We start from the raw sequence: 13,990 nt of genomic DNA, 5'->3' as shown, positions 1-13,990 counted from the left end.
ACAAAAACAATTTCTTTGAAGTGCCGTTACTTCCCTTGTGGACTGAAGTTAACCGCTTTTTAAAAAAAAAAGCAAAAGTACTCCAAAAACAAAACAAACAACTGCAGATGTTGGAAATTAGATTACTTACAGTGTGGAAACAGGCCCTTCGGCCCAACAAGTCCACACTGCCCCGCCGAAGCGCAACCCACCCATACCCCTAACCTAGCACTACGGGCAATTTAGCATGGCCAATTCACCTGACCTGCACATCCTTGGACTGTGGGAGGAAACCGGAGCACCCGGAGGAAACCCACACAGACACGGGGAGAACGTGCAAACTCCACACAGTCAGTCGCCTGAGACGGGAATTGAACCCGGGTCTCTGGCGCTGTGAGGCAGCAGTGCTGACCACTGTGCCACCGTGCCGCCCATCTGAGACAAAAACAAAAATTTCTGGAGAAACTCAGCAGATCCAGTAGTATCTGTGGAGAGAAAGCAGAGTTCATGTTTTGAGTGCCATTCTTCAGAACTGATGGGAGCTAGGAAGAAGTAATGTATATTCTGAAGCTGGAGGTGCCGGTGTTGGACTGGGGTGGACAAAGTTAAAAATCACTCAACACCAGGTTATACCCTCCAACAGATTTATTTGGAATTACGAGCTTTCGGAGCACAGCTACCTGATGAAGGAACAGCATTCCGAAAGCTAGTACTTCCAAATAAACCTGTTGGACTATAACTTGATGTTGTGTGATTTTTAACCAAGTATATTCTGAAGACAGGGATTGGGGGAAAGGAAACCATGATTGATGGAGATGGAGCCCAGAGAGAGGGAGAGCTGCAGTCAGGCAGGCAGGGCGATGGATAATGGTGAACCAGAAAGAGAGAAAAGCTGGTAAGAGGGACCATGAGTATGTGAGAATGGGTTCGCTGTGAACGAAAGCAGCCCATATCATGACAGGACCAGGGCTGTGGGGTAGGTGAATGTTATAAAAGGTGTTCAGGCCCTCCAATCCATTTTCACCTAAATGCCAGGAGAAGGAAAGCTTTTCTTTCTCCTGGCTCACGTTAAACCATCCCTTTGTGTGCCAGACCAATGTCCACTCTCCCTGGGCTCCATCTCCATCTATTGAGTACTCCTAACTCCCCCACCCCTTTTCAGCATATATACCACCCTTTCCCAGCTACCATCAGTTCTGAAGAAGGGTCACTGAACTCATAAATGTTAGCTCTGCTTTCTCTCCATGGATATTGCTAGACCTGTTGAGTTTCTCCAGAAATTTCTGCTTCTGACTAAAGGCATAGAATCCCTACAATGTGGAAGCAGGCCATTCGGCCTATCGAGTCCACGCCGACCCTCTGAAGAGCATGCCACCCAGACCCATCGCCCCCACCCTTTAGCCCTGCATTTCCCATGGCTAATCCCCCAATCTGCATATCCCTGGACAGTATGGGCAATTTAGCATGGCCAGTCCACCTGATCTGCACATTCTTGGACTATGGGAGGAAACCAGAGTACCCAGAGATTACCCATGCAGAGAATGTGCAAACTCCACCAAGACAGTCACCCAAGGGTGGAATCAAACCCAGGTCCCTGGCGCTGTGAGATAATAGTGTTAGCCACCGTGCCACCCTGAAGTTAGCATTGCCCCACTTAAAGAACCTGAATGTTCCATCAGGGAACTTTAACGGCATTCTTACATTTTATCATGAATCAGTTAAATGCTCTTTTTTTTAAAATCCTGCCTACAGGTCTGTTCAGAGCAGCAGTCCCCAGTGGTGCGTCCACTGGCATTTATGAAGCACTAGAACTTCGAGATGGTGACAAGACGCGATTTTTGGGCAAAGGTAGGTCAGCTTGCTCGCCTTGTTTCTCAGTTGCAATATGAACTTTGTGAGCATGTGGAGTTCATTGGAGGAACCAAACCTTCATTGGGGAACACTAACTTTCCTGAAAACTGACCTGAGGCAGATTACAGGAAAACTCCATCCAGAATGTAAATTTGTTTTGTCTGTGACTGCAAATACACATCGCTGGCTACCCCACGATATGGTTTTCACGTTTTAACGTGCAGAGTGCTATAATTTAACCAAATGCATGGGTTAGATTATATGATTTTTAAATCTTTTAAGTCCAGGTATGAGATAAATGAACCAGTTTTAACATTTTAATACCAGTTGAAGATGGGACGACTGTTGCTGGTTCTGTTCGATATTCTTAAAAGGCCATGCCAAAAGCATCAATTCATCAGGGAGCTAATAACTTGTGATAAGGACATGCCCTGCTCAGGTTTTGATGCTATTAGTAATGGTGAGTAATTTAATTGACTTTCTGTTCTTTGACAGTACCACTTATAGTTGGCAGCTTCTGCTTGCAGTTTTAATGCAGGGGATCAGCAGAAATTTATCCCTTGTGTGCTATGTGCAGCCTTGAGGTAAATGCTGTTCCAAAGCAGTTTGTGTATCTAGGGTGACGTTAGAATGATTTGTACCGTGCACTTGTAATGTTTGCACAACCTGAATCTTGATGTTTAAAAAAGCAAACTTCTGCTGGCATTCCTGTTGGGTGCTAATGGCAGTGAATTTATTATTGTCTGGTTGTGTGTTTATGGTGTTTGCCGTCTTAGTATTCCACTGGCATGGCTTTCTTTGCTGTCAGTGGAATGTTAATATTGTATCAACAACCTGCCAAAGTTTAATTAGATTGCTAGTCTGCTGAAGATGCAAGGCTGCGGTTGTACATTGCTTAAACACTCTGAGCTCCAAAAATAGAAGTTTGTCTTTATACGTCGTAAAACAAGATGCTCCTCTGCATAACCTGGCAGGGATTTGCTCTCAACCGATGGCAGAAATTTTGCAACAGCTTGTTAAAGCTTAGACAAATGGGTAAGGAGTGTTCTAAACTATAGAGGGAGGTTTAGAGAGGGGACTCCAATGATTGGGGTAAAGAAAAGCTGGTGAACGAGGTGAACCACACAAAGCCAGAGTTGGACAGATGTAGAATTCTCGCAGGTTTGCAAGGCTAGAGAAGGGTAGAGGTGAGAAAGGATCTTCTGTCAGAGACTGATGCTGATTGTGGATCTCTTATTCTGTTCCAGGTAAATTGCTAATTTATTACAAACTAGCAACCAAGCCTGGCACATTCCTGAAGCTATTGACCAAACGAACAACAATTCCATTTTGATTCAATCTTCACATTTCAGCACTGTGCATAATTCATGTGGGGTGGCATGGTGGCTCAGTGGTTAGCACTGCTGCCTGGGACCTGGATTCGATTCCAGCCTCGGGCGACTGTCTGTGTGGAGTTTGTACATTCTCCCCATGTCCGCGTGGGTTTCCTCCGGGTGCTCCGGTTTCCTCCCACTGTCCAAAGATGTGCAGGTCAGGTGAATTGGCCATGCTAAATTGCCCATAGTGTTCAGGGACGTGTAGGTTGGGCGCATTAGTCAGGGGTAAAATGTAGACTGGAGGGGTGGGGGACTGGGTCTGGGTGGGTAGCTCTTCGGAGGGTCGGTGTGGACTTGTTGGGCCGAAGGGCCTGTTTCCACACTGTAGGGATTCTATGTGTAAATCATTTCACATGTATTTGAAATGCAGAAGGTTGGCTTATATAAGCAACTTAAGTTGGGATCACTCTTCATAGGCAACGCTATTTGATCATGCCCTACGTGACTGATAAAGGCTGGGAGGTGATGGCCGAGAAGTATTCTCGTAGGTTTGTTAATCCAGAGATCCAAGTAATGTTCTGGGGCAGGGTTTGAATCCCACCAATGGTGGAATTTGAATGTCTTAAAAAATTGGAATTGTCTAATGATGGCCATGAAACCATTGTTGATTGTTTGGGAAAATCCCATCTGGTTCACTAATGTCCTTTCGGGAAGTAAGATGCCATCCTTACCTGGTCCGGACTACATGTAACTCCAGATCCATAGCAACATGGTTGACTCTTAACTGCCCCTGAGATGGGCAATAAATGTTGGCCCAGCAAGCAATGCCCTCATCCCATGAATGAATTTTAAAAATGCAAATACTTTAATCGATAATTCTCATTAGATTTTATGCCTGAATCTTTTTCTTCTTAATTCATAATATCCCTACAGTCGGGGAGCTGACCATTCAGCCCACACTGACCCACCAAAGGCCAACCCACCTAGTCCCCAGTATTTCCCATGGCTAACCCATCTCACCTTAGGCTATGGGCAATTTAGCATGGTCGATCCACCTCACCTGCACATCTTTGCACTGTGGGAGGAAATCCACGCAGACACGGGGAGAATATGCAAACTCCACACAGACAGTCAGCCAAAGCTGGAATCAAACCCGGGTCCCTGTGAGGCAGCAATGCTAACCACTGAGCTACCATCTGGGTGATGTGATTGTCACAGGCAAGGCCAGCGTTTGTTGCTCATCCCTATCTGCCCTTAAACTGAATGGCTTGCTAGTCAACCACTTTGGTGTGGGTCTGGAGATCAGCAGGTTTCCTTTGCTAAAGAACACTAGTGAACCAGATGATTTTTTTTTACAACAATTAATGGTAATTTCATGGTTACCATTACTTTGACCAGCACAGTTGTTCAATTTTGTTACTTTAATTTGAATTCCATCCATTGCTATGGCTCTGGATTACTAGGCCAGGACATTACCAATACACCATCCTCTCGCTTTAATCTTTCCCAACACAAAGCTGCTATCCATGATCTGGCTTTTGAAGGGTCTTTGAGCTTGTGGGACAAATGAAAATCTATGAAATAACAGCACTGAAGGTTCCATCTGATGCATTTTCCATACAATAGTAGATAACAGGAGCAGGTGTAGGCCATTCAGCCCCTCAAACCTGCTCCACCATTTAATATGATTATGGCTGATTCTCTATCTCAATGCTATGTTCAAGCTTTCTACCCAAGTTCTTTGAGGTCTTTAAGAACAAAACATTTTTCAATCTCTTTCTTGAAGATACTCAGTGACCCAGCCTCGACAACCTTGTGTGGTAGTGAATTCCACAGGTTGACCACCCACTGTGAAGAAATGTTTCCTCATCTCAGCCCTAAATGGCCCACTCCATATCCTGAGTCTGTGAACCCTGGTTCTAGATAACCCAACCAAGGGAAACATCCTACCTAAATCCATTTGGCCCAGCCCTGTTAGATGTTTATACATTTAGAGTCATAGGGTCATATATCACAGAAACAGACTCTCTGGTCCAACTTGTCCACGCTGACCCAATTTCCTGAACTAAAGTAGCGCATTTGCCTGTGTTTGGCCCATATCCCTCTAAATCTTTCCTAGTCACATACCTGTCCAAATGTCTCTTAAATATTGTAACTGTACCTGCATCTACCATTTCCACTTATGAACTTATGAAAAAGTTGCCCCTCAGATCCCTCTTAAGTCTTTCCCCTCTCCTTAAAATTATGCCTCGAGTTTTGAATTCCCCTACCCTGGGGAAAGCACCTTTGGTATTCACCTTATCTTTCCCCCTCATGATTTTATGAACCTCTATAAGATCACACCTCAACCTACTCTGCAAGGAAAAAGGTCCCAGCCTATCCAGCCTCTCTTGATAACTCAAACACTCCCATTCCCAGTAACATCCTGGGAAATCTTTAACCCCCTCATCCTTCTAAACTAGTGAATACAGGCCCAAGCCCAGATAACACCAATCCCTTTATACAACAGTCCTGCCATCCCCCAGTGAACACTCTTTCAATGGCAAGTGTATTCCCTCTTAGGCAGAGAGACCAAAACTGCACACAATACTCCAGATAGTCCAATTTTCCATATCATCAGATATCCTGTTTTATCACTTAACTGCACAGAAATGCTGACACAGTTTGTGTTTTCTTTACCTATTCAGCCTATTCTGAGGACTGAGAAGATCTGCTCTGGTGAAGAGTCATCTAGACTCTGTTATGGACCAGGCCAGATTCCCTCAGAACATTTCAAGAAAGTAGCGCAGACCCTAACTTGGCTAGTTATTTTAAGCAGGTGTAAAGTGGATATTCCAGGAGAGATACAGTTGGCCCAACCAACCACTTAGCTTTAAACAAAACAGAATTTATCTGCAAGATTACAAAATGAAACACATAAGACAACTATAGAGAATAACTTAACCTATCCGAAAACCCAACATATTATCCCAATTTAATGATGCTGTTCCAAATACTTGCAACAATCCCAATAAACATCCCTTGGCAAAAAAGGGAAAATCAAGCACAGGTTTTTACCGGAGGGGTGTCAGAGAGAGAGAGATGTTCAGCATGAACCTGCTTCTTTGGGTACAACAGCTGGGAGCTGGCTCTGTGCAAACTGGGTCAATGTCGCATACTTGACTGACTGCTTTCAGTGAACAGCCATACCGCTAAAACCAAACCAAACCAAAGAAAAGCTGACCTGGGAGAACTTGCCACTCCTCTTTCATTCATTGCACAAGTGTTTTTTTTAAACTTAAAAGCTTCCTCAAGTAGATGAACCCCAGACATTTCAGAGCTTGTCTTTACAACCAAGGACACCCTAACCTTGTTCAACAGCTTGAAACATCAGCTTGCTGACTCTCCATGGATGTTGTTTGATCCACTGTGACTTCCTGCATTTTATTTTGTTTTCATCACATGAGGTGAGTCTTGGTTATAGTGTACATGGAAGCCAAGCTGAACTTGTATAAGTTGCTTGTATGCTGTCTTTGCTTTTACGTAGCGCTTAATTTTCCCCACAATATATGAGGAGATGAAAGTGGGAAGGCTTTGAAGTTTGTAGGTCATGGACGAAAGTCTTTCTTGGCTTGCAATATGAGTGAAGCGAGAAGGTTGCCAGGGCTGTAGAAGATACACTTATTACCTTGTCCTCACGGATCTGGTCAGTGTGATCCAGACCAGGTACAACATCAACCCAGTGTTATTGTAAAGTCAATGTGCAATGCCAATTATGTGCCTAGGAAGTGAATTAAATGCTACCCCCCCTCCCCCCCTTGACTTCTAACATCACCTTGGGTCATGCCCAAGGCAATACTGTGAGCTTTTTCAGTCTCCATACCAACTGTTCACTGATTTACATGGCACTGTTGGATCAAATTGTTGAGTCTTCCTCACGGCTCATTCTGCTTCTATTTGCTTTTGAAGATTTCCATGTAAAATCTTTCTTTTTCTGATTCATATCAAATCTGCTAGAGCAGGTGAGAGGACTTGGGAGTCAATACTTAATTTCATTAGTTTTACATGCTCCAGTTTAGAAACAAAATGGTTTTCTTGATGTTACCAAATAAACACTTCGTAATTGCAATGTTTGATTCTGGACTTGCACTTTCTTTCTAAAGTGAGTATCTGGCATTGTGTCTCCGCAATCATAACCACACCCTTTTAGCACTTTTTAAGAGCTTATGTTTCCAGAGTGCTTTAACATAATAACCAGTTTGTCATTACCTCTCTGGGCAAAGGATATAACACTCATTTTATAGTATTGGTTCTTTCTGTATCGCAAATAAGACAGATTAAGTGAATCCACAGCAAAACCGTGTCATGACTTTGATTTCCATGGTATCTTTTTGCAGTTGTAACTATCTGCCTACACTGGGATGGTTCCTGGGAAGGAATTGACACTCACACCACTTCTGAGCAACAGTATAAATATGCTTGCTATACTTTCATCTGCTTTGCAGTCTAACAAATTGGATTCAGCAAACAGTCATTTCATTAAATTGGAAGCAGTTCTTCATTAGCGACATATCACAATGAGTCTTAAGTTGGATTTGTAGTGATTGGAATGAGGTCAGCCAGGTGGACCTTTTAGAATGAGTTCCCTGACTGGGGCTGTTAACCTGATCCAATCAGGGAGCCCTGGCTGACAGATATAAACCAAAGTGACAGGGGTTCAGCTCACTCAAGGAGCAGGCTCTATGATACCTGGGTCAGTGTCACGTACGATGCATCTGCAAATAAAGGGTGACTTGATGATGGGATACTGGCCTCCATGGAGTTACTTCAGGACACAGTCGATTATGTTGGCTCTTTTGTCCAGTGTCGCCTTGACCTCACCCTTGTATGGATCAGTTTTCCTTTCCAGTGTTTTCTGTTCAACTGAACCTCCTTTTTTACTTTTGCCAGGTGTCTCGCGAGCTGTTAAATATATTAACCAGTTCCTTGGACCTGCTCTATGTAGCCAGGTAACCGGTGCATCTGTGGTGACGTTAACTGAGCAAGCATGTGTTTTGCCAACTAATACTTGATACAGGCATCTGTAGATTTATCTTTGTTTCCTTATCCAAATATGACCCCAGTTTATGTGTGGATCATTTTGAGTAAAATGACAGATTTGAAATCTGTGTGGTAGCAATTCAAGCAGATGGTCGACTAATGCCTGTAATGCATGTGGCCGAACAATGACTAATTTGCTTGTTTATTCCAGGAGTTACAAAAGCTGTTGATAACATCAATACATTAATAGCACCTGAGCTGATTAAGCAGGTAGGTTTTATGTTGTCCTACCTGCTCTGTTGAATGTTCTTGTGCTTTTACTCACAATTGATCAGAGATATCTAGTTCTATCAATTAGATTCAGGTTGTGTCTAAAATCCTGATTGTTATGGAAGTGGTTCCACGTTATGGCAATTTTGACCTCATTGGTGCAGTAAGTTAGAATGGGCAGCAACAAAACTGACACTAAGTCATCTTGTCTCTGACCTCCTTTCAAAATTACAAAATCACAAGTGTTAAAATTATCTGAGAGTCTTGCAAAACGGTGAAACCCTTCCGAATAGCACTGCAGGTATCCCAAAGGATTGTAGCAGTTTGAGAAGGCAGCTTACTACCATCTTCTCCAGGGCAGTTGGGGATAGAGAATAAACGTTGGCCTTAGCAGCAATGTCCACATCCTGTGAACAAATTTTAAAAGAAGTACTGTAAGCTGTCAGCTGCGTCCATCAAGGAAGGGTCAGTAATATGTCTCATTGATGGTGGAGTTCAACCTCTTTGTAGGCAGATTTAATGGATGGCTGCTTCAACCTATGTTTTGCTTTAGCCCAACCATTTACTTAATGCAACCGAGCCAGAGGCAAGGGGCTGATTTGGACTTGCATTGAATAGAACAGAATAGAATCCCAACTATGTGGAAGCAGGCCATCTGGCCCATCAAGTGCACACTGACCCTCTGAAGAGCATCCCACCCAGAGCCACTCCCCTTACCTAATCCCCATATTTCCCATGGCTAATCCACCTCGCCTAATGCACAACCCTGGACATTACAGGGCAACTTAGCATGGCCAACCCACCTAACCTGCACAGCTTTGGACTGTGGGAGGCTGGGATTGAACCTAGGCCCTTGGCGCTGTGAGGCCGCAGTGCCAACCACTGAGCCACCCTGCTACCCAGTTGCCAGATAGACGTGAGCAAAGGTCTACAGCTTATACTACTCTATTAAAAATTTGTTCATGAGATGTGGACATTGCTGGTAAAGCCAGTGTTTATTCTCTATCCCCCACCCCCACCCCCACCCCCACCCTCCTCTCATTTATCTCTCCACCCTGCAGGCACTCTGCCTCTATTCCTGATGAAGGGCTTTTGCCCGAAACATCGATTTTCCTGCTCCTCGGATGCTGCCTGACCTGCTGTGCTTTTCCAGCACCACTCTAATCTAGAATCTGGTTTCCAGCATCTGCAGTCCTTGTTTTCACCTTTATTCTCTATCCCTAATTGCCTTGGATAAGATGGTGGTGAGCTGCTTTCTAAACTGCTGCAGTTCTTTGAGTTACCAGAGGTATTACTAATCCCATTAGATTCTGGATGGCTGGCCTTCAATCCTGATGCTCACTCTTAAAGTGAATGGAACGTTACTATGATTCTAAGTTTACTTTTACCCAGTTCAACCATGGCAGTGGTAGTTTAGAATACTTAGAGATTAAAACCATGGTGAGATATGTATTTAATAGTGTCATTTAATCACATTTGATAACAGCAATATGATTTTTTTTTGAAGACTTGCTCTTGCTCCACATATTTGACTATCATTTCGAAAACATTTGATAATGACCTGGTTAATATAGCTAAACTGCAGAAGCTCAACTTGACTTCTGCCAGACACAAAATAGCAACATTTAAAATGGTGAATGATCATTCTTTGGAAACCTACTATTACAGGAAATTTGAATTCAAGCACAAATGCCAGAATTATCCAGTAGGTCTGCAGTATCTGAAAACATAAAAAAAAATTGCATTGAACTTAAAAGGAATTTGCTTTTGATGAAAGACCACTTTTCTCTAAGGTTGTTGGATGTGTTGCCAACATTGTCAGATTTTGATTTTTACCAAAACATCAATGGAATCCATGCCAGAATGTGATAGCACCTTGAGTTCCCAAAAGTATTCAAATACCTTTTATCCTCAATCTCTGTTCAACATCAGTGTGGAGAAATGACTCTTAAGTATACCAGCATTTCAAGGTTTACATGAATAATGCACAGAGGGACTAGATCGGCTTTTCAGAACAAATGCAGTAAAATGATTTATAATCCTTTCCTTTTTCCCATTGGACATTGTAAATGCAGCAGAAAGAGTGTAGATTTAAAAGCCGTGTAATTTTTAAAAAAATCTATTTTCCCTATTACTTGAGAAGACATGTACATTGCCTCCTTTATGCAAGCAACCTCTGGAGGGTTAATGCCTCACCAAGTGAGCATGCTTGAATTCATCTACAGCCAATGTTGGTTAATAAACAGGATAAATTGCTGAGCACAGCGTGCTAGGTTAGAATAGATGGACTAAAACTCTGGCCCCCAACCCTGTCCCAGCCCATTGTCCAATACTAGCTATTTTAACATCTGTCAAATGTAGAAATTAAATTTAAAATGTACCTCTCAAATTTTAAATTTAGTGTTAATTTTGTTCTCTGTGCACCTTCTCTGTGGCCATAACATTGTATTGTTCACTCTGTTCTATTACCCTAATGCATTTTGTATGGTATGATCTGCCTGTACTACATGCAAAACAAGACTTTTCACTGTACCTGGGTGTATGTGACAAAAATAAATCAAATCAAATCAAAATGTATCCAGTATTGTAGTGAAAAATGTTCATTTCAACCAGCAGAAAACTGGAACGTCTTAAAGTCCTTGTAGAAATTCAATTTTTGCCGATTTTTGAAGGTCCCAGAGACAGAGATATATTTTGCCTAAATGGTCTAGATGGGTGTAAGCACATTCTTGCTGCTGGATACCAAAGGATACTGTGTCAGAATTCATTTAAGTAGATTGAACACTTTTTGGAATATCTTTTCCAAATCAGCTATTGCTAAAGTTTTTTTGTAAAAAATTTTCGACATAGCTTCCCATTAAAACTGTATGTTTCTGTCCACATTAAGTTGACACTACACTTCTGGGCTCTTTGTTTTCTTAATCATTGACAAGCTGTTTGAACTTTGATTTGGATATAGGTTTCTCAGGCTGTTCTTTCATGGTCTATTTGTATTTTTATATTTTAACTTCTGGCATGATAACTTGGCTGTTACCAGGTAACATGACTTATTTTTGTAATTGCTCCGAGTGACCCATTGTTGGTTTAATTGTCTTTGAATTGAAATAGCACTCCCTCTTTCTGCATTCATATTATTGTTTAATATTAAAAAGAAACATTAACCCAACAAAGCTAAGCTTGCAAAAACATGCATGGCAAACTTCAAAAGTTGCTTTTGGAAAACTAAGTCTAAGATTTTGGACACAATATAAGTTTAGTAACTTCCTGTAAAATTGAAACTAGGATATCCAAGAGTTGGGGATGGGAACCAAAGAGCAGAAAAGATTTGAATTTTGCATTAGTTATAAAGTCATAGAGCCGTACAGCACGGAAACAGACCCTTTGGTCCAGCTTGTCCAAAGTGACCAGATATCCTAAATTAATATATTCCCATTTGACAGCATTAGACCCATATCCCTCTAAACTCTTCCTATTAATGTACAATCCAAATGCCTTTTAAATGTTGTAATTCTATCACCGTTCCTCTGGCAGCTCATTCCAAACTCTGCATGAGAAGTTGCCCCTCAGGTCTTTCCCCTCTCACCTTAAACCTTTGCCCTCTAGTTTTGGACTCCTCCACCCTAGGAAAAAGACCTTGGCTATTCACCTTATCTATGCCCCTCATGATTTTATAAACCTTTATAAGGTCACCCCCCCCCCCAGCCTTCGACACTCCAGGGAATACAGCCCCCGCCTATTCAGCTTCTCCCTATAGCTCAAACCCTCCAACTCCAGCAACATGCTTATAAATGTTTACTGTACCCTTTCCAGTTTCACAATAGCCTTCCTATAGCGTAGTGACCAGATTAAACACAAAAGTGGCCTAGCTAATGTCCTGTACAGCTGCAACATTACCTGCCAATTCCTACATTCAATGCACTGATCAGTAAAGGCAAGTGTGCCAAATGCTTTCTTCATTATCCACTCTACTTGTGACTTCAAGGAAATGTGAACCTGCACCCCAAGGTCTCTTTGTTCAGCGACACTCCCTGGGACCTTACCAATAAGTGTATAAGTCCTGCTGAGTTGATTCATTTCCCTCCTGTAAGGCATTTCACTTGCTTGCTTTACTTGCATTCACTTTGGTACAATAGAAGTTGACAAATGTCAAGGTAACTCCTGTTATTTTTTAATTCATGGGATGAGGGCATTGCTGGCTTGGTCAGTATTTATTGCAATAATGAGCCAGAGGTCAGTTAAAAGTCAACCACATTACTGTAAGTCTGGAGTCACATGGAGGTCAGACCAGGTCATGATGGCAGTGTTCTTCCCTGATAATCAAACAATGGATTCACAGTCATTATTAGATTCTTAGTTCCAGATTTTTATTGAATACAAATTCCACCATCTGTTGTGGCAGGATTCAAGCCCAGATCCCCAGGATATTACCTGCGCCTCAGGATTAACAAGCCAGCAATAATGCCACCAGGCCATTGCTCCCACTGTGCTACCCCTTCGCTGTTAACTTAGCTACAAGAATAGTTTGCTGCCATGCGTTGAGCAACTTTGCCATTTTGCACTGATATTGGTTCCAATTCTGTGATTTAAAAATTGGTGAAAGTAATACTCAAAAGACATTGTAAAGGACAATTTAAAATAGCAGATGTAGGATCTGAAAATGGATCATATTTTTCAATGGATTACCACCATTGGACATCATATAAAATGATGGTTGCAGCCATTGAGAGTCATAGAGTTATACAGCAGGGAAACAGACCCTTCAGTCCAACCAATCCATGCTGACCATAATCCCAAACTAAACTAGTCCCACCTGCCTGCGCTTGGACCCATATCCCTCCAAACCTTCTCTATTCATGTACTTACCTAACTCTGTTTTAAATGTTGTAACTATACCCACATCCACCACTTCCTCTGGAAGTTCATTCCATATACAAACTGCTCTCTGTGTAAAAACAAAATTGTGCCCTTGTGTCTTTTTAAAATCTTTCTCCTCTCATTTTGAAAATATGCCCTAGTCTTGAAATCCCCCTCCAGTGAAAAAAGTCCCAGTCTATCTAGCATCTCCTTATAACACAAACCTTCCATTCCTGGTAACATCCTGGTAAATCTTTTTCTGAACCTTCTCCAGCTTAGTAATACCCTTCCTATAACAGGGTAACCAGAATTGAAAATAGTAATCTAGAAGAGGCCTCAACATAACATCCCAAATCCTATACTCATACATCTGAGCAATGAAGGCAAGCATGCTAAACACCCTATTGTTCTTAATCACCCTGTTGATATCATAGAATCCCTACAGTTTGGAAACAGGCCCTTTGGCCCAACAAGAAAGGGTAAGAGAGGTAAGCAGCTAGAGCAGGAGTCTTTTGCGGATATACCCCCTACATTGGAAAATGTAGGGGGTGATGGATTCTCAGGGGAACGTAGCACAAACAGCCAAGTTTCCGGTATTGAGACTGGCTCTAATGCAACGAGGGGTATGTTGGGTTCCAAGAGATCAATTGTTTTAGGGGATTCTCTAGTCCAAGGTACAGACAGACGTTTCTGTGGCAAGC

General features: G+C 42.3%; 1 protein-coding gene across 3 annotated transcripts in view; it reads left to right on the top strand.

Annotated features, from left to right (window-relative positions):
- Positions 1-1,730: 1,730 nt before the first annotated feature.
- eno1a (enolase 1a, (alpha)) overlaps positions 1,731-13,990 on the top strand; it is a 52,038-nt gene continuing 39,778 nt past the window's right edge. Inside the window, exons 1-2 of one of the 3 annotated variants that reach the window (XM_043676163.1) lie at positions 1,731-1,827; positions 8,377-8,435. Coding sequence is in view for 1 of the 3 variants with exons in the window: in XM_043676161.1 (XP_043532096.1) it covers positions 1,798-1,827 (30 nt within the window). In the remaining 2 variants the exon portion in view is untranslated. Of the gene's footprint in view, positions 1,828-8,075; positions 8,135-8,376; positions 8,436-13,990 lie in introns of all 3 variants that reach the window. The other 2 variants (XM_043676162.1, XM_043676161.1) reach the window with 2 other exon arrangements.

This window comes from Chiloscyllium plagiosum, chromosome 34, assembly GCF_004010195.1.
Source record: "Chiloscyllium plagiosum isolate BGI_BamShark_2017 chromosome 34, ASM401019v2, whole genome shotgun sequence".
NCBI classification, from domain to species: Eukaryota; Metazoa; Chordata; class Chondrichthyes; order Orectolobiformes; family Hemiscylliidae; genus Chiloscyllium; species Chiloscyllium plagiosum.
The sequence above is the reverse complement of the archived record's forward strand: the minus strand, read 5'-3'. Positions and strand labels throughout refer to the sequence as shown.